At 39.1% G+C, this 21,003-nt stretch overlaps 1 protein-coding gene across 1 annotated transcript in view; it reads left to right on the top strand.

Moving 5' to 3' along the window:
• LOC131135385 (FERM, ARHGEF and pleckstrin domain-containing protein 1-like) overlaps positions 1–21,003 on the top strand; it is a 64,594-nt gene that overhangs the window by 28,654 nt on the left and 14,937 nt on the right. The window contains exons 3-13 of the mRNA XM_058081137.1: positions 7,258–7,362; positions 7,449–7,491; positions 7,576–7,654; positions 8,995–9,092; positions 9,421–9,535; positions 12,725–12,872; positions 12,963–13,058; positions 13,122–13,285; positions 13,372–13,440; positions 13,512–13,587; positions 15,177–15,351. Coding sequence (XP_057937120.1) covers positions 7,258–7,362; positions 7,449–7,491; positions 7,576–7,654; positions 8,995–9,092; positions 9,421–9,535; positions 12,725–12,872; positions 12,963–13,058; positions 13,122–13,285; positions 13,372–13,440; positions 13,512–13,587; positions 15,177–15,351 — 1,168 coding nt within the window. The remainder of the gene's footprint in view (positions 1–7,257; positions 7,363–7,448; positions 7,492–7,575; positions 7,655–8,994; positions 9,093–9,420; positions 9,536–12,724; positions 12,873–12,962; positions 13,059–13,121; positions 13,286–13,371; positions 13,441–13,511; positions 13,588–15,176; positions 15,352–21,003) is intronic.

Below are 21,003 nucleotides of genomic sequence, written 5' to 3'. Positions count from 1 at the left end.
CCACGTATTAGAAGCTATACGGTAAAGCAGCAGCCCGCGCAAGTTTGATATGGATGCTGTATGGTATCATGTACCCAGAAAAAATTATTACGTTTGATTAATGTTCATGTTAAAGGTTAAATAACTGTTAATAGTTATCCTCCCTATCCGTGTGGAAGTGGTACATTTTTGGCTATTTAAGTTTAAAGGAAATAACTCGAAGGCTACCGTTTAGGTCGCTAGCTCTCTAGTTTGCGAGTTAGCATGTGTCTCAAGACCCTGCAGTTGCGCAATATGTTGTAAATAAAAAAGTATATAGTCGTGTTTTGTCATGTCTACAGGGCTCTAATAATGCTTTGTTAATTTTAATCTGAAAGAAATAATTTGTCTACCCACCAACTACAGTATATGTGGTTTCTTAAGTTTTTATTATTTGCCGTTTTATTATTATTATTATATTTATTTATTTATTACTAATTGATTGATTTTCTTTATTCTTGATTTGTTTATTTATTTTTCATCTTATTGTGTGCAGAAAAATAAAAATTAAGATATTGTTTAATAAATGCGTTTTTTTTGGGGGGAAAACCTAATGCGGCCCAGCCTTGCCCAGACCCTAGCTCCAGTGGCCCCCAGGTAAATTGAGTTTGAGACCCCTGCTATACAGTAAAGGCTCCAGCGACCATTGGAACCCATGGCAATTTTGCGCCAGGAAGTCGGTGTAGTCCTCACATATGTTTTCCATAAAAGCAATATAATGTGGGAATGCGTCTTCCTGCTACTGGAAAGACCTTCTGTAATCTGAGAGAGGAAAGACCAACGTTGGCTTATAAAGTTCCAGCACATCCATCTCCAGGGCTGCACGGCGCGCAGGCCTCACAGCTAGGAGACCCGAGTTCAATTCCACCCTCTTCATCCTGTCATGATTGACGTCACCACCAAATTTCATGACGTTCTGTGACGAATGTTTTGACTACCAATAGGCTAGACTAATAATTCAACCACAAAACGGCACGGCGGACGAGTGGTTGGCGCACAGACCTCACAGCTAGGAGACCAGTGTTCAATTCCACCCTCGGCCATCTCTCGCCCCAAGACAACTGGGATAGGCTCCAGCACCCCCGTGACCCTCGTGAGGAAAAAGCGGTAGAAAATTTCTTCTTATTATGTCTATTATATTGGGCAATATTAGTGTAAAGATTACTGTGGGGATGTTATTTAATGTCTTGAGGTCTCTAATAATGCTAAAAGCTGTATTTAGAAGGTAAGATAAATAGGAGACGACTATTCTGCACCTAATAAGCTCTTGTATTAATAAATATGTGGATGGACCAGGGCTTCACGGCACGCAGGCCTCACAGCTAGGAGACCCGAGTTCGATTCCACCCTCGGCCATTTCTATGTGGAGTTTGCATGTTCTCCCCGTGCATGCGTGGGTTTTCTCCCACATTCCAAAAACATGCTAGGTTAATTGACTCCAAATTGTCCATAGGTATGAATGTGAGTGTGAATGGTTGTTTGTCTATATGTGCCCTGTGATTGGCTGGCCATCAGTCCAGAGCGCAAGCTTCAGATGAATCAACGAAGAAACCTTAGTTTCAAACATTAGTCGCAGCCCCGCTTTAATTCACCTCTCTCATCCTCAACCTTAATAAGCGTCTTGTTTCCACACGACCTCACAAGTGGAAACCCCCTGCTGTGTGACGAACGCTCCCATTATTCCGTCAAGTCCGATCCGGCCAGAAAGGCCACTGGATGCTTGAAAGCAACGTTGGCGCCCTTTTCCTGACACCCAGCTGATACTCTGTCCAACAATGGCGAAGCAGCGTCCTCCAGTGCCCTCTGACAAGCTTCTCTTTGTTCCCTGCGGAGCTGATGGGCATTGGCAGCGTGGTTGCCAGCCATGCCACACACACACACACACACACACTCATATACACACTTGGAGTGTCCTCACAAGACTTTGGCATCATGTGTGAATTCAACCGTACCAACATCTCCTAGAGGGAAACCGTAGCATGAAATAATGTTATACCTGACCTTTCATGGAGGAGCTTGCCAAAGGTGTTTAGTGGGGGGGCATGTGTGCGGCCATTGCTGTCATCTTTGTTTAGGTGTCCTCTGTCACTTGGGGTGGGGGGCAGGGTAGTGGTGCAAACAAGATTTGAAGTGCTGATACATGTGTAAACACACGCAGCACCCTTATGTCCAAACATGACCAACCTTGACACACTCAAACTAACCCCCCCTCGCCATCACTGTATACCTTGGGTTGCCAAATCCAGCGTTACTTTTACAGTTGTACCCACTGACCAGAATACTACATGCAACTTGTCCTTGTGTTTTTTTTTTTACTAATAAATACGCCATAGTATTTATAACTCCGAAACAACAATCATTCATTCATTCATTTTCTACTGCTTTTCCTCACAAGGGTCGCGGGGGTGCTGGAGCCTATCCCAGCTGTTTTGGGTGAGAGGCTGGGTACACCCTGGACTGGTGGCCAGCCAATCACAGGGCACATATAGACAAACAACCATTCACACTCACATTCATACCTATGGACAATTTGGAGTCGCCAATTAACCTAGCATGTTTTTGGAATGTGGGAGGAAACCGGAGTACCCGGAGAAAACCCACGCATGCACGGGGAGAACACACAAACTCCACACAGAGATGGCCAAGGGTGGAATTGAACCCTGGTCTCCTAGCTGTGAGGCCTGCGCGCTAACCACTCGACCACTTTTTCTTTATATAAAAATATGAATTCACAGCTATATAAACATAGAACCTACCAAAATAAAGATTTGACTCTTTTATCAGAAAAAAAAGTTAGTTTTTACCTTTTTCTATTCTTAGTGACCAGCAGTAGAACATAGGTAAGTTTCAGGAAAATACCAGTTCCCGACAAAAAAGGGAAAAAATGAGCTTTTTATAAAAATATCCTTCCAATTCGGGCGGCACGGTGGTCTAGTGGGAGTGGAGGTGATATGACCATACAATGACATAATGGGTACCATAGTAACTGTCAATATGTTTTTTTTAAACATTATTAGAGCCCTCTAGACATGACATAACACCCCTATATTCACCTTTATACTCCTACTACCCAATATAGCAGACAAAATAAGAGCAAACGGGGATTAATGTGACCTCACAGCTAGGAGACCAGGGTTCAATTCCACCCTCGGCCATCTCTGTGTGGAGTTTGCATGTTCTCCCCGTGCATGCGTGGGTTTTCTCCGGGTACTCCGGTTTCCTCCCACATTCCAAAAACATGCTAGGTTAATTGGCGACTCCAAATTGTCCATAGGTATGAATGTGAGTGTGAATGGTTGTTTGTCTATATGTGCCCTGTGATTGGCTGGCCACCAGTCCTGGAATGTGGTGTTACTTTTACACCAGATGGAATGGGACACACACACATTCCAGAAAGTTCAACTTTTGTCTCGTTAGACCACAGAGCATTTTCCCAAAGGTCTTATAGATCATGAAGATCATCAAAAACTGAGACCAGCCTTAATGTTCCTTTTGTTTAGCAGCGGTTTTTGGGCTTGCAACTTTTGGCCATTTTTGCGCAGTATCTTTCTTATGATGGAGTCAGACCCGCAGTTTTTTGGATGTTGTTGTTGTGGGGTCTTTTGTGACCTTCTGAATGAGTCGTCGTATTTTGTTTGGCCTGCCACTCCTGGGAAGGTTTCACCACCGTTCCATGTTTCCGCCATTTGTGGATAATAACTCTCACTGTGGTTTGCTGGAGTCCCAAAGCTTCAGAAATGTCTTCATAACCTTTTCCACATTGATGGGTCTCAATTCATGTTGGTTATGTTATGTTTTGCAAACGTTTTTGTTTGGATTTTTAGTTGTGTTGTCATTGATTAATATTTAAATGTTTGATGATCTGATGAACATTTAATTGCGACATTTTTTCACGACACCTCCTACGATGTTGCACGAAGGCTTGAGAATAATGCAGCGTTTGCGTGCATGCCCAGTCAGTCCTTTTTAAAAGCAGCCTTCTTATTACGTCAGATGCTGCAGTGTGGAGCGCTTTTGTGTCGGAGCTCCAATGTGCAACAGCTTCGTTTAATCACGTCCCAAATCTAATCAGCCTCCGGCCTCACGCATCTCTGCTCGGACGCCGCTTATTTTATATAGCGGCGGTAGATTTACAAGGACGGATATGAGAGCCCTCCAGCCAGATACAAGCGGCGTTTAGATGTTATTGTTTTCACCTCTTGTTCTTTATTGACTTTATAAGTTGTACCAAATGAAACATCATTCGGGTGTTTTGGGTTTTAAGCTTCTTTATGCGCCAGCATGCCCACAACAGTTTGAGCCCAAGATAAAAAAAATGGTGGAACGTTTTTGTACGTCCTAACTAAATGTGTGCTGACGGAAGCCCGTTTTTGCCTCTGAAAGACAAAAAATATCCCAATGGAGCTCAAATGTCAAAATAATGATACAAAAAGTTGCAATTATGAGATTAAAAATTGAAATTATGAGATATAATTATTTTTACTTTTTATCTTGTCGTTTTGACTGTTTATCTCATAATTTTGATTTTTATCATAATCATGACTTCATCTCATAATTTCGACATATCTTCCATTTTTTTTACTTTTGATTTATTTTTATCTCCCAATTATGACTTTGTATCTCATAAATATAACTCATAATCTCATCATTTCAGCTTTTTCTCTTATGATTATGACTTTCTTATCTCATAATTTCAACTTTCTAATAATTGTTTACTTTTGATCTCATTTCATCTCCCAATTTTGACTTTGTATCTCATAAATATAGCTCATAATTTCATAATGTCAACTTTTCCTCTTGTGATTATGACTTTCCTATCTCATAATTTCTACTTTATCTCATAATTGACTTTTTATCTCCCAATTTTGACTTTGTATCTCATATAAATATAACTCATAATTTCATAATGTCAACTCTTTCTCTTATGATTATGACTTTCTATCTTATAATTTCTACTTTATCTCATAATGTTTTACTTTTGATCTCTTTTTATCTCCCCATTTTGACTTTGTATCTCATAAATATAACTCATAATCTCATCATTTCAACTCTTTCCCTTATGATTATGATTTTCATATCTCATAATTTCTACTTTATGTCATAATTGACTTTTTATCTCCCAATTTTGACTTTGTATCTCACAAATATAACTCATAGTCTCATCATTTCAACTTTTTATCTCATAATTATTACTTTCTTATCTCATACATTTTACCTCAGAATTATGAAATTATGATTTTTTTTTTAAACGTGTGACTTTTCTATCTCTGTTATGACTTTGTGTCATAATTTTGACTTTTTATCTCATGATGACTTTCGTATCTCAGAATTATGACATCTAATTTTGGCTTCTTATTTCATAATCATGACATTTTATGTTATTGTTTTGACTCTCAAAATTTTTACTTTCTTATTTCATAATTATGACTTGCGTATCTCATAATTTGGATTTTTATCTCAATTTTTACTTTTGATCTCATAATTCTGACTTTTTTTCTCATTTCAGCTTCATATGGCATCATTTAGACTATTTATGTCATAGTTATGAGTTACCATTGGATTTTTTTCTTTCAGTAGGACAAATGAGCTTCCATAGATTTTACTGCCTGCTCATCAGCTAAATGGCTTTCTAGTTTGTCTGTGTATTAAACAAGCATGGCTGCTTGGGAAAATGTTCCCACAGGCATGGATTAGTGGAGCTGTGTGGAAGAACCACACCACTGGCCCACACTGGCAGCCCGACAGTGACTGATGGCAGGCGCTTGTCCTTGTCTTGCATGCACATGTGGATACGAGACACTGTGACTTTTTTGACATCTGTGCCAAAGCTTTTGGGACCATTCCATTTCTCCAGCCTTTCTTTCCTCAGCACGCTTCTTCCATGGTAAAAGGACATTACATTCTGTCAGGAAGTGCAGTAGATTTCTGGCAAGAGACTGTCTTTTCTTTGCTGGTGCAGCTGGTGTTCTGCAGGGGGCCGCCTGGGGACGCATGCCACAGCAAAGGCTTTACACTTGAAAGATAACTTTGTTCCTATGAGAATAGAAAATAATTTCATACCAAGGATGTGAGGGACGCATACTGAAAAGTCAAAGGATGCGGGGACACTTAAAAAAAAAATTTAATGCAAAAAATGTCTTTTATATTTAAAGTAAAAAAAAAATCTATATCTCAGCTTTGGGTTATTGGTGACTAAGATATTATGAATTTTTTCAGTTTTTTTCCAGTTTTTTTTTATTTACAACACAAATATTTCAGCTTTCTCCTTGTACATTTTTGTTCATAATATTTTGACTTTATTCTTATATTATAACTTTTTCCCAACCTAATTTTTCCAAAATCGCATAACAAGAAAAAAACCCAACAACAAATGTAAGAATCCACAGTTATTTTAAAAGAATAAAATATTATAAAAAATGTAAAATATTTAAAATATTAAGAGACAAAAGTTGTAATTTTAGGAGAATAACTTTGTAATATTATGAATATTTAATTCTTTAAAAATATTAAAAACACATTTTAACTTTTTCCCAACCTAATTTTTCCAAAATCGCATAATTAACAAGAAAAAAAAACAACAACAACAACAAATGTAAGAATCCAGTTATTTTAAAAGAATAAAATATTCTAAAAAAAATAGTATAATAATTTAAAATATTAAGAGGAAAAAAGTTGTAATTTTAGCAGAATAACTTTGTAGTATTATGAATATTTTTTCTTTTAAAATATTAAAGACACATGTCATAATAATATAAGAAACAAACAAAATCAAATCAAGTTTATGGGAAAATTAGGTTTGAGGAAAATGTTATAATGCATTGGAATGAAGTCATAATATTTGAATAATTAAAAAAATATTATTATATTATATATAATATTATATATATAATATTTTTTATTTTATATTTTTATATAAATATTTTTATATAAGTTTTTCTTAAAATATATTGAAGGTTTCAGCATATTTCCAAACAAATCATGGCCTTTGCTCCCTTTCATTTATCGCTATACGGCCCTCGCTGGCAAAGGTTTGGACACCCCCGGTTGAGTGTAAAATCACACGTTCCTGGGATCATTCTCTCACACGACAGTAGCTCATGAGCGGAGTCACGGGTGCCTTCCCTCACGCCGTGATGCATTCTGTGCTTGTGCCAAGGGGGCGTTTCATTCACCTTCCAAGCTTCGTCGTAATGCTATTCTTCCTGCGCTAAGAAGTGCCTTTGTCTGCTCCAAACCCAGATAAAAGCTGCAGGCAAGGTGCTCTTTGACCTGGTGTGCACCCACATGAACCTCATCGAGGGCGACTACTTTGGCCTGGAATTTCAGAACCATCAAAAGATGATGGTAAGCGACAAGGGGGTAACTAATTGAGAGCTGGAATTCCTTAGAAAGGAAATCCCTGAATGATCTTTGTGATATGTTCTCCACAGGTTTGGTTGGACCCCATCAAGCCCATCATGAAGCAGCTTCGACGTGAGTGTTCTTGGATGTCATCATGTCAGGTCTGTTTGGAGAACATGGTCTCAAGTCTGTTCTGAAAACTCCTGTTCCTAACAGGGCCGAAGCACACAACGTTGAGATTTGCTGTCAAGTATTTTCCTCCAGACCACGCCCAACTGTTGGAGGAGCTGACGAGGTTGGTTTGAACACGTAGTGTATGTTGAAGTCAACCCACCTTTCCTGGGAAAATGTGTCTCAATTGGGGTTGATGCCACTTTAGACACATATAGACAAACAACCATTCACACTCACATTCATACCTATGGGCAATTTGGAGTCGCCAATTAACCTAGCATGTTCTTGGAATGTGGGAGGAAACCGGAGTACCCGGAGAAAACCCACACATGCACGGGGAGAACATGCAAACTCCACACAGAGATGGCCGAGGGTGGAATTGAACTCGGATCTCCTAGCTGTGAGGCCTGTGCGCCGTGCAGCCCTGGTCCATCCACATATTTATTAATACAACATCTTATTAGGTGCAGTATAGTCGTCTCCCATTTATCTTACCTTCTAAATACAGCTTTTAGCATTATTAGATACCTCAAGACATTAAGTAACACCCCCACAGTAATCTTTACACTCATATTGCCCAATATAATAGACATAATAAGAATAAATGAGAATATATTAATTCATTCATTTTCTACCGCTTTTTCCTCGTGAGGGTCACGGGGGGTGCTGGAGCCTATCCCAGCTGTCTTGGGGTGAGAGGTGGGGGTACACCCCTGGACTGGTGGCCAGCCAATCACAGGGCACATATAGACAAACAACCATTCACACTCACATTCATATCTATGGACAATTTGTCTGCTATATTGGGTAGCCGGAGTATAAAGGTGAATATAGGGGTGTTATGTCATGTCTAGAGGGCTCTAATAATGTTTAAAAAAAAACATATTGACACTTACTATGGTACCCATTATGTCATTGTATGGTCATATATCACCTCGTACTTCGGTACGAGGTTTATTATAAAAAACAAAACAAAACAAAAAAAAAAAACTTAAACTGTATTATGGAAAGCAGGAAGTGAACAAATGTAACAGTTACTGATTGTAAAAGTACCAGATGGAGGCGTAGGATTTAATAAGCTTTGCTTCTTTCTACTCCTTTTGGACATGTGAATCTGATGCATGTTCAAATGAAATAAAACCATAACCATAACACTGGTCACTAGGTGGCAGAAATGTTACTATAATTTTGGTGAGACACACAAGCACCAGCCATAATCACCGGAATAACGGCAGGTTTGACTGATCTCACAAGTGTCGCATTAATCCCTGTTTGCTCTTATTTTGTCTGCTATATTGGGTAGTAGGAGTATAAAGGTGAATATAGGGGTGTTATGTCATGTCTAGAGGGCTCTAATAATGTATAAAGGCCAGTTTTACACATATATAGGACAACTACGACTAGTAGCATTGAAATCTCAGCACACATACGGTAACTGTCAACATGTGTTTGTATATCCAGGTACCTGTTTGCCCTCCAGATCAAGCAGGATCTTTCCAGCCGGCGTCTGACCTGCAACGACACCAGCGCCGCTCTGATGGTCTCCCACATCATGCAGTGTGAGTGCTGAGGGGGGCTTCCCTGTTGAGCCTCGAGGCTAACAAGGCAACAGACCGGACTCGGAACGTGTCATCCATAAAATGTCACTGTTGCAGATTGATGGTCTCCTTGTTACTGCGGATCATCTGTCAGTAGCGTGACAGAGCGCCAATGTGACACGTCGCTTTCCCCGAGAAACACAACATTTCTGTGCTGCTGTCAAGTCTGACAGCTTTTTTTTTTTTTTTTTTTTGTAAATGCTCCAAACCAAAACCGTGTATCCATCCATCTTGATTGCAGTGTCATGTATTTTCCACTGCCTGACTTCTGCTCTTTCTTCCTTTTCAGCTGAGATCGGAGACTTTGAGGAGAGCCAGTGCCGGTCACACCTCCTCAATAATAACTACATTCCTGATCAAATGCCCTTGATTGACAAGATCATGGAGTTCCACTCAATGAATATGTAAGCACACTGTTTTCATTTTTTAATTCAAATACAGTTGGTCCTCTATTCCCACAGCGTAAGTGATATATTTTGTAGTACGGTTATAGTACGTGCCAATGTCCATGAGTCGATCACAGCACTAGCATGCTAATTGTTAGCATTTTAGCAAATTTACTCATGTCAAAATGCTAATTCATACATGGCATGAAGTGTTATCTTGTTGGGTGCTACCATGCTAACTGTTTTAGCTTAGATTATAGCTATTTTTTACCCGTGCTGTAGGGATGTAGGGATATTATGCTGTAGAACCGTCTTGGTACTTTTGGTTCGGCGCTATCTTGCTAGCTGCTAGCATGCTAACTGTTATCATTTTAGCTATTTTACCCATGCTGTAGGGATATTATACTGTAGAACAGTCTTGGCACTTTTGGTTTGGTGCTATCTTGCTAACTGCTAGCATGCTAACTATTATCATTTTAGCTATTTTACCCATGCTGTAGGGATGTAGGGATATTATGCTGTAGAACAGTCTTGGCACTTTTGGTTTGGTGCTATCTTGCTAGCTGCTAGCATGCTAACTGTTATCATTTTAGCTATTTTACCCATGCTGTAGGGTTATTATGCTGTAGAACAGTCCTGGCACTTTTGGTTTGGTGCTATCTTGCTAGCTGCTAGCATGCTAACTGTTATCATTTTAGCTATTTTACCCATGCTGTAGGGATGTAGGGTTATTACGCTGTAGAACAGTCCTGGCACTTTTGGTTTGGTGCTATCTTGCTAGCTGCTAGCATGCTAACTGTTATCATTTTAGCTATTTTACCCATGCTGTAGGGATGTAGGGATATTATACTGTAGAACAGTCTTGGCACTTTTGGTTTAGTGCTATCTTGGTAGCTGCTAGCATGCTAACTGTTATCATTTTAGCTATTTTACCCATGCTGTAGGGTTATTATGGTGTAGAACAGTCCTGGCACTTTTGGTTTGGCGCTATCTTGCTAGCTGCTAGCATGCTAACTTTTAGCATGTTAGCATTTTTGCTATTTTATTGATGTCCAAGTACAAAAAATACATAACAAGACGCAGGGACAACACTGTTTTTAACAACGCTGTTCTTGTTTTTAAATTTAATTTTCATTTAATTATTTTTTTTAACTAAACTTCTTTTTATTTTGAATATATACTTTTTAGTAGCATTTATGATTTTCAAATATATATTTTAATTTTCTACCGCTTATGCTCACAAAGGTTTTAAAATGAATACTTTTTTACAGTTAATTTAACCATACATGTTGGATGTGTTTGTTTATATAATAAATAAATATAATATATTATATAATATATAATAATATTATATAATATATAATATAGTGTTTGTCATCAGAGAAGGTTGTAAACTGTGGACAACCTGCAATAGCCTTCACCCACTTCACAGATTTTTAGCTGCAGTGTACAAGTGTCGTGTTCACTGCATGGTCGTAAATTAAACATCTCTGTAAAGCTTTTTATGGCTCCTGACCGCACACAGACTTAGATTTGTCCGCTACTCAATAGAAGAAGGCTGCATTCACGCACCAAAAAACTCCCAACTGTTGCCATCACCGCTTCTGATTGTCGGGTTCTGTTCTGACGTGTGGGAAGTCCATTTTAAAATCACTCCAGTTTGAATTCAAGCCAAAAGCAACTGATGGACTTGCAGCGGGTGAATGGCTTCTCCTCCAAAGGAGCTCCTTTTTAATGTGCTTCTTTTGCCCACTCTACCCCCTGAGGACTTCCTGGTTGATAACTTGAAGCTGCGGTTCTTGTGGCTTTGGAACCACATTGAGATAAGTCTCTCATTAATCACCGAATGCAGGCAGCGGGAAGGCTTGTTTTGCTGATAAGCACTGTGGAAAGTTGGTCCGTGCTTGTTCACCGACTTTTCACAACCGCTGTTAAACTGTAGATAAAACCCGAAGAGAGCGTTGGCAAGTGATTCATGTGCTTATCAGCTGAGATTCAATTAATTGCGTCAACATTATTTATAAGCACTCTGGATAGTAACATTGTGTAATAACACAACAGCCAATATTAGCTACTGTTGATTGACTGATGATTGGGGGTCACCGTGGCAACAACATACAGTATAATATTCTGATTTTTCCAATAGAAATTCAGTCTTAATTTCCCGGAATTGTATGGGTCAATTTAGATTTTTTTGATAATTTCTTATAAAAAATTTCTAGAATGTGTGTGTCAATTTTTCAAACATTTCTTTTTTTGCACTGAATTTTTATAAACTGAATTAAAAATATATATATTTTAAAAAGGTTTCTCCAAATGTATGTGTGATTTTTGAAACATCAAATTTTTCTTGCAGTGAAGTTTTAAATCTTGTTTTTTAAACATTTCCCAGAAATGTGTGCAAATTAATTATTATTATATATTTTTTTGCACTGAATTTTTTCTGACTCCGGTTTCCTCCCACATTCCAAAAACATGCTAGGTTAATTGGTGACTCCAAATTGTCCATAGGTATGAATGTGAGTGTGAATGGTTGTTTGTCTATATGTGCCCTGTGATTGGCTGGCCACCAGTCCAGGGTGGACCCCGCCTCTCGCCCCAAGACAGCTGGGATAGGCTCCAGCACCCCCTGTGACCCTCATGAGGAAAAAGCGGTAGAAAATGAATGAATTAATGAATTTTTTCTGCACTATTTTTTTATAAAATGAATTTAAAAAAATATTTAAAAAATCCCAAGTTTATGTGTGATTTTTTTTTTTAAATCACATTGGGTTTTTTGCACTGAATCTTTAAATATTGTGGTTTAAAAATTTCCCGGAAGTGTGTGTGAATTTTGAAACTTTTTTTTGCTGCACTCAATTTTTATAAACTGAATTTTACTACATTGTATTTTAGTAAACTGAATTTCAAAATATTTTGCTTACAAACTAATACATTTTTTTGCGTAAAATCATGTAACAAAAAAAAATTCACAAAATTTAAATGGAAAATATTTAATTCCATAAATTCCATAAATAATAAAAAAATAAACCTTCAAGCACTCAGTAATGTAACGTAACGCCAGTAATGCTTGCCAAAAATATCAAATATTGGCAACCACAACACAAAGTTAATATTCCAAACTGCAACTTGTGTCCTTCACTCTTTCTGTGTGAGGCCATTTGAACACATCTGGTTTATTTCATGTCGCCATTTTGTCTCTTTAAGAGGTCAAACACCCGCAGAATCCGACTTCCAGTTGCTGGAGGTGGCACGCCGTTTGGAGATGTACGGGATTCGTCTCCACCCGGCCAAAGACCGTGAAGGGTCCCGTCTCAGCCTCGCTGTAGCACACACGGGTGTCCTGGTCTTTCAGGTGACTTGCCCGCAATGGTCAGAAGCGAACATCATAGAAAATCACCCAAGTGTGACTTCCATGTTTTTTTTTTTCTCCCAATCTCCGCAGGGACACACAAAGATAAACTCCTTCAACTGGTCTAAAGTACGGAAACTGAGCTTCAAGAGGAAACGCTTCCTGATCAAGCTGAGACCTGATGTAAATGTAAGTAAAATTTTTGTGTATTAAAGCGCCAGTACTGCAAAGTATTCATGTTTTGCTGTACAGAGTTCTTATCAAGACACACTGGAGTTCCTGATGGCCAGCAGGGACTGCTGTAAGGTCTTCTGGAAGATCTGCGTTGAATACCACGCCTTCTTCCGCCTCTTTGAGGAACCCAAACCCAAACCCAAGCCCGTGTTGTTCACTCGCGGCTCCTCTTTCCGATTCAGGTAAAGTCCGCTCAAATTACCCGGGACAGCAAATTGTACCCTCCGCTAAAAAACGCCACCCACAGCGCTTCTATTTGTCCTTCCAGCGGTCGCACGCAGAAGCAGGTGATTGATTTTGTGAGGGAGGCGGAGTTTAAAAAGCTGCCGTTTGAAAGGTAAAAAAAAAAAAAAAAGTTTGACATTTTAGCTTTATTTAAAGCTGACCGGTAACATCCTGTCTGCACAGGAAACACAGTCGTGTGCAACACAACAGCCGCCTGTCGCCTTTGCCTTCTCCACGCGACCATCAAGTGCCAAAAGAAGTGAGTGTCTCAGTGGGTCACTTTTCTAAGCGACATTGCTTTGGTATCGAAATGGCATCACTGAAAAAAAAACAGTCAAACTTTGTTTCTTTCTTATGTCTTCCAAAACGTTCATTGAAAACTAAAAACGTTTGAAAACTGAGGCATTTTCCTCCCCACAGGAAATCACGTAAATCCGATAAATACCTTCCAAACAAAACAAAATATTCATTTAATATGGATGTCGATGTTAATGTTGATTTCGCGGAACGTTACAGTACACACAGAGCAGTGTTCTACAACAGCCGTGATAGTGTACATAAACCAGGGCAACATTTTGTTGAAAACCAAATCATGCAAAATCTTTTCAAAAATTCTAAACAAAAATGAAATCGTAGGGGAAGACAGGCATAATATTTGGCTGAAATTGTTGGAGAAAACAATATTTTTGTCAAACCGAATCACACAAATACCAGGGCAAAATTTGGTGATTTTTTTTTTCTTTTTTTTTTTTTCAAAATTGAACCAAAGGGGAATTTTGTTTTTTAAAAAAAAAGAAAGGAAAAAAAAGTGGGTGAAAATTGAATCATATGAAATTTAGAGCAAAATTTGGGCACTTTTTTTTTTAATGCGTTTAAAAAAAAGTTTTTGAGATTTTTTTTTTTGTCGTACAAAACCCAGGCAAAACTTTGGCAATTATTTTAATTAAAAAATGAATCATTGGGAAAATTGTGGCAACATTTATGGCATGATGTAAATCAGGGGCAACATGTTGGTGAAAATTGTTTAAAAAAACTTTAAAAACTTAAAAAAACTTGAGCTTAACTTAACTTAAACTTAAAAAAAAATTCCAATCCGATCCATTTTATTTATATAGCACGATTAAACAAACACAAGGTCTCCAAACTGTGTCACACAAGCATTAAAAATACAAAGCACAATAAAAATGAAGTCAGTATTAGAATAAAATAAGATAAAACAAAATATAAAAAATAAAATTAGATAAAATGCATTACGATCAAAGTAATAAAAAATAAGAAAAGTAAAAAGATGTGGGTCTTAAAATGAGATTTAAAAACAGACAATGATATGCAGAGGCAGACTATTCCAAAATTTTGGGGCTGCAACAGTAAAAGCACGATCCCCCCTGAGCTTCCGCTTTTTTCCGCTTTAAGGCTCCGTCAGGAGCAACTGATCAGCTGACATGAGAGACCGGGACGGAGTGTAAAAATGTAGAAGGTCAGCGACGTACGGCGGTGCAAGACGTTTGAGGGATTTAAAAGCAAATAAAATAATTTTAAAATGAACGCTAAAATATTTAGCCAGTGGAGTGAAGATAAAATGGGGGTAATATGCAAATATTTTGGTGATACAAAAAATGGGTCAACATTTAAAAAAAAAAAAAAGAAATATAGTTTTGTGCAGTCACGCGCAGGATTTATTTGATTGCTAGGTTTTTATTTTGTTTTTAAAATTTTGACAATATTTAGCCGATTCAGAAAGAAGTCAAAATCCAAGCAGATCATAAAACCAGATCTTGTGCTGCTGCAGGTTTTCAATAGACAAGCTTTTAGTTCCAATAACCCGAGTCTTTCCGATCTCTACTTTAGAGTGGTTCCCTTGGGGACAGAGTCGACTCAGTTTCGCAGCGTCATTGGAAGGAATCGGTTTTGGTGAGTTCGCAGGAAAACTCCGAAGTCCCAGCGAGTCCCGCTCACCAGAACAAGCCCCGCCAAGACAGACCGCCGTCCAGAGACTCGACACGGCCGGAACATCTGGCAACAGGTTCATCTTCTTGGGCTGCTAAAGATAGCGGTTACAGTGCAGGTTGGACTCCGAGTTTTGTGGAGCATGGGTCAAATACGGGAACCTTAAACGGGGATGAGGGTTTTCCGGTCAGCGGGAAGAACCTTAGTAATCCGCCGGACGCTTCACCCATTCGAGAGAAGCACAGGAGCCCGGTTGTGGTCCGGCATTTAATGGGATCACAAGGTCCCCCTGTAATGGACACCATCCATGCTGCAGGCTTCCTTAGTCACGCTGAGCAGAACGGCTTTGATAGTACTTCCCCGCCCACGCCGAGCCGTTCTCATCGCTCACGTAAGCACCACAAATCCAAACACCGCTCTCATGCCGACGAGGCGAGCCAGGCCACATCCTGGCCCGGGCAAGAATCCCAACCGGTCCTGTCTCGTGCGGAACGAATGGCCGCTCTGGAGCGCCGCATGCTAGCGAACGGGCTCTCGGCTCCAGGCAGACCCAAAGCTCACCCTGGGAATAAACACACCGGTCAGTCTGGGGTCACGCATATAGGGGCAGTCCAGATAAACAACGGCGGCGCCATGAGTGGCTCCGAGTCCAGTGAGTCAGAACTGGAGGCCACTGGGGGGAAAGACGGCAGCCCCCTTCGGTCTGGGAATCCGACGGAGGCAACTTCACCTTTACCGAGGAACAAGTTCTCCTTTGGTAGCCTCCAGCTGGATGAGGAGGCTGACGAGGATGGATGCCACACCTTTAGTGATGACGAGAGCGCTCAGATACTCTGCTAGTCCGAGAGAATATCTTTGGTACCTGGAAGAGGGTGGGAAGACGGCGGGACATTGGAACCTCCAAAGTTGAACTCCAACAAGGTTTTGGGGTAAAGTTACCGTCGTGAGTAACGCCATGTGAGACTTTGCACAAAACCTTAACTCAAAGAGGAAGTGGCCACACAGCTAGAAAACCCGAGTTCGATTCCACCCTCTGCATGGAGTTTACACGTTCTCCCCGTGCATGAGTGGGTTTTCTCCGGGTACTCCGGTTTCCTCCCACATTCCCACAAAACATGCTAGGTTAATTAGCGACTCCAAATTGTCCATAGGTATGAATGTGAGTGTGAATGGTTGTTTGTCTATATGTGCCCTGTGATTGGCTGGCCACCAGTCCAGGGTGTACCCCGCCTCTCGCCCGAAGACAGCTGGGATAGGCTCCAGCACCCCCGCAACCCTTGTGAGGTTAAAGCGGTAGAAAATGAATGAATGAATATTGGGCAGTATTAGTGTAGCGATTACTGTGGGGATGTTATTTAATGTCTTGAGGTCTCTAATAATGGTAAAAGCTGTATTTAGAAGGTAAGATAAATAGGAGACGACTATACTGCACCTAATAAGATGTTGTATTAATAAATATGTGGATGGACTAGGGCTACACGGCGCGCAGGCCTCACAGCTAGGAGACCAGAGTTCAATTCCACCGTCTCTGTGTGGAGTTTGCATGTTCTCCCCGTGCATGCGTGGGTTTTCTCCGGGTACTCCGGTTTCCTCCCACATTCCAAAAACATGCTAGGTTAATTAGCGACTCCAAATTGTCCATAGGTATGAATGTGAGTGTGAATGGTTGTTTGTCTATATGTGCCCTGTGATTGGCTGGCCACCAGTCCAGAGTGCACCCCGCCTCTCGCCTGAAGACAGCTGGGATAGGTTCCAGCACCCCCGCGACCCTCGTGAGGATAAGCGGTAGAAAATGAATGAATGAATTTTTCACATCCCTAATATATAATACAGTATATACAGTACATGCACATACACTGTATTTTTGCACTTTATTTAATTAAAATGATACAACAGAGAAATACTATTGACACTTATAGCAGATACAAATGTTAAAGTGTTGCTTAAAAGCCACCTTTTTAATGCTGGCAACAGTTTATCAATCCCCATTATCAGTTCATGCAGAAGATTGTTGCCAACTTTGGAGGTTCCATTGTAGTTTTTCCACTGAAGCCGCCATCTTTGTGCTTCACAGGGAGATAATCTTCGTTTCATCACCGTATGAAGGATGCTGGTGATAACGTGTCCCTGCAGGGGGGGTGGAAAAGTGCCATGTTACATTTCATATTTGATTTGCGAGTGATTGAAATTCCCGCAGAGAATTTGGGGTCTTTCTGCACTTTCTACCCAGACAGGTTGTAGCAATATTTGACTTATTGAATGCACAGTGTTTGTCATGATCGAATATGCCTTATGACTTGTGCAAAAACATACACATATTCGGCTGCAAGCGAGGTTGAAGCTCACAAGCCACTGTCTGTGTGACGTCTTGTTGGGTAGTACACATTGTAGCGGAACATTTACCATAAAGTCTACTGGACTGCAAACCCCAAACGTTGGCAGCTCTGGGTTTAATCCCTAAATATGCCTCACAAAAATGTGTTGCTAACCAATGCGAGTTTCATTTAGGGAAACAGCAAGGATCTAAGGTGCGTTCAAGGACCAGTGAACAAAGTGGGAAATCTCATGCTTGACATAAAAACAAAGCACAAAGACATAAACATGTAAAAAATTGTAGGCTTTTTTAAACAGTGGTACGTTTTTGTTGTATATTTAACCTGTATTATCACTATATAATACATACAATACTATATAATATACAGTGAAGAAAATAAGTATTTGAACACCCTGCTATTTTGCTATTTCTCCCACTTAGAAATCATGGAGGGGTCTGAAATTTTCATCGTAGGTGCATGTCCACTGTGAGAGAGATAAACTAAAAAGAAAAATCCAGAAATCACAATGCATGATTTTTTTAACAATTTATTTGTGTGATACAGCTGCTAATAAGTATTTGAACACCTGAGAAAATGAATGTTAATATTTGGTACAGTAGCCTTTGTTTGCTATTACAGAGGTCAAACGTTTCCTGTAGTTTTTCACCAGGTTTGCACACACTGCAGGAGGGATCTTGGCCCACTCCTCCACACAGATCTTCTCTAGATCAGTCAGGTTTCTGGGCTGTCGCTGAGAAACACGGAGTTTGAGCTCCCTCCAAAGATTTTCGATTGGGTTCAGGTCTGGAGACTGGCTGGGCCATGCTAGAACCTTGATATGCTTCTTACGGAGCCACTCCTTGGTTTTCCTGGCTGTGTGCTTCGGGTCGTTGTCGTGTTGGAAGACCCAGCCACGACCCATCTTCAATGCTCTGACAGAGGGAAGGAGGTTGTTCCCCAAAATCTCACAATACACGGCCCCAGTCATCCTCTCTTTAATGCAGTGCACTCGTCCTGTCCCATGTGCAGAAAAACACCCCCAAAGCATGATGCTACCACCCCCATGCTTCACAGTAGGGATGGTGTTCTTCGGATTGTACTCTTCATTCTTCTTCCTCCAAACACGCTTATTGGAATTATGACCAAAAAGTTCTATTTTGGTCTCATCTGACCATAAAACTTTCTCCCATGACTCCTCTGTATCATCCAAATGGTCATATGCAAACTTAAGACGGGCCTTGACATGTGCTGGTTTAAGCAGGGGAACCTTTCGTGCCATGCATGATTTCACATCATGACGTCTTAGTGTATTACCTACAGTAACCTTGGAAACGGTGGTCCCAGCTCTTTTCAGGTCATTGACCAAGTCCTGTCGTGTAGTTCTGGGCTGATTCCTCACCTTTCTTAGAATCATTGAGAACCCACGAGGTGATATCTTGCATGGGGCTCCACTCCGATTGAGATTGACCGTCATGTTTAGCTTCTTCCATTTTCTAATGATAGCTCCAACAGTGGACCTTTTTTCACCAAGCTGCTTGGTAATTGCTCCGTAGCCCTTTCCAGCCTTGTGGAGGTGTACAATTTTGTCTCTGGTGTCTTTGGACAGCTCTTTGGTCTTCGCCATGTTACAAGTTAAAGTCTTACTGATTGTATGGGGTGGACAGGTGTCTTTATGCAGCTAACGACCTCAAACAGGTGCATCTGATTCAGGATGATACATGGAGTGCAGGTGGACTTCTAATGGGCAGACTAACAGGTCTTTCAGGGTCAGAATTCTAGATGATACACAGGTGTTCAAATACTTATTAGCAGCTGTATCACACAAATAAATTGTTAAAAAAATCATGCATTGTGATTTCTGGATTTTTCTTTTTAGTTTATCTCTCTCACAGTGGACATGCACCTACGATGAAAATTTCAGACCCCTCCATGATTTCTAAGTGGGAGAAATAGCAAAATAGCAGGGTGTTCAAATACTTATTTTCTTCACTGTATATTCTTGGGAAAAGAGTATATATTTTGGGCCTAAGAATTACACCAAAGTATACCAGCAGCTCCAGTCTTCACAATGCACTTTGTTTCCATCACGCTGCAAAAAAAAAAACACTGCACCTTTTTTATTTTGCACTTCTGTCTGCATGTTGACTTGTGTTGGCACCCGTTTTTTGTTCTTTCTTTTTGTTTTCCTTGTCCTTGTTCTTTTTGTCTGTTTGCATGAAACATTTGTGTATCTTGTGTTTTTATTTCCTCCCTGCACGCTATGACCGTGGGACTTTAAAATGAGTGGTAACCCAGCAAGCATGTTTCCATCTTTGCAGTGGTCCAGCTAACAGTTCTTTTTTTTAATAAAATAAAATAAATTAAATATTCATTTAATATGAACAAAATATGAAAAAAGAAATTAAATTAAATATTTTTTGCTATATATATATATATATATATATATATATATATATATATATATAGATATAGATAATAATTATATTATTATTATATTTATTCATTATTATATTATAATATATTATATTATTATTGTTGTTATCAATATAATAATTATTGAGTTTGTTATTAATTTGTTTATTGAAAAAAGAAAATAAATTAAATAATTTTTGCTATTTATATATATATAATAATTATTATATTATATTATTATTGTTATATATATATTTTATTGTTATTATATTCATTATTATATTATAATATATATTATATTATTTCATTATTATTATTAATATAATTATTGAGTTTGTTAGTAATTATTTTCTTTTTCAATAAATAAATTAAATAATTTTTGCTATTTATATATATATATATATATAATAATTGTATTATTATATAATTATTGTTATATGTATTTTTATTATTATATGTATTCATTATTATATTATAATATATATTATATTATTATTATTATTATTAATATTAATATAATAATTATTTAGTTTTTTTATTAATTTATTTATTGTCCCATTAAATTGCTCAATGAATTATTGATTGTGGCTCATTTGTTAGTCGACCACTGCAGTTTTAGGAAACCCTTCTCATGCACGCCCCCCCGCCCCACATCCTGGTTGACATATGAACTGTGCATCATACGTACACCATCAAATACATATATGCCAGGATTGTGGGACTGTCTTCACATCACATGTGTGCTGCCCTTCCTACTTTTTGCATGTACTTTAATGTGAGTATCCGTCATTTTGACACTTTTGTAGCGCTACATTGTGACTCTGCATGAATCCGCTCCTTTTTTCTACACTCTTCTGTTTCTCCGCTGCTTTGCTTGCATGACTTCCATTTTCTGATGTTGCACAAGAGTCAATAAAAATGACTTCAAGGACATTCTGCAACTGTCTTTTTGCATCATGCCCTCACACCCGCCATACTCGTTGTAGTTTTGTCGTGTCGGT

Source organism: Doryrhamphus excisus, chromosome 9 (assembly GCF_030265055.1).
Source record: "Doryrhamphus excisus isolate RoL2022-K1 chromosome 9, RoL_Dexc_1.0, whole genome shotgun sequence".
NCBI lineage: Eukaryota > Metazoa > Chordata > Actinopteri > Syngnathiformes > Syngnathidae > Doryrhamphus > Doryrhamphus excisus.
The sequence above is the reverse complement of the archived record's forward strand: the minus strand, read 5'-3'. Positions and strand labels throughout refer to the sequence as shown.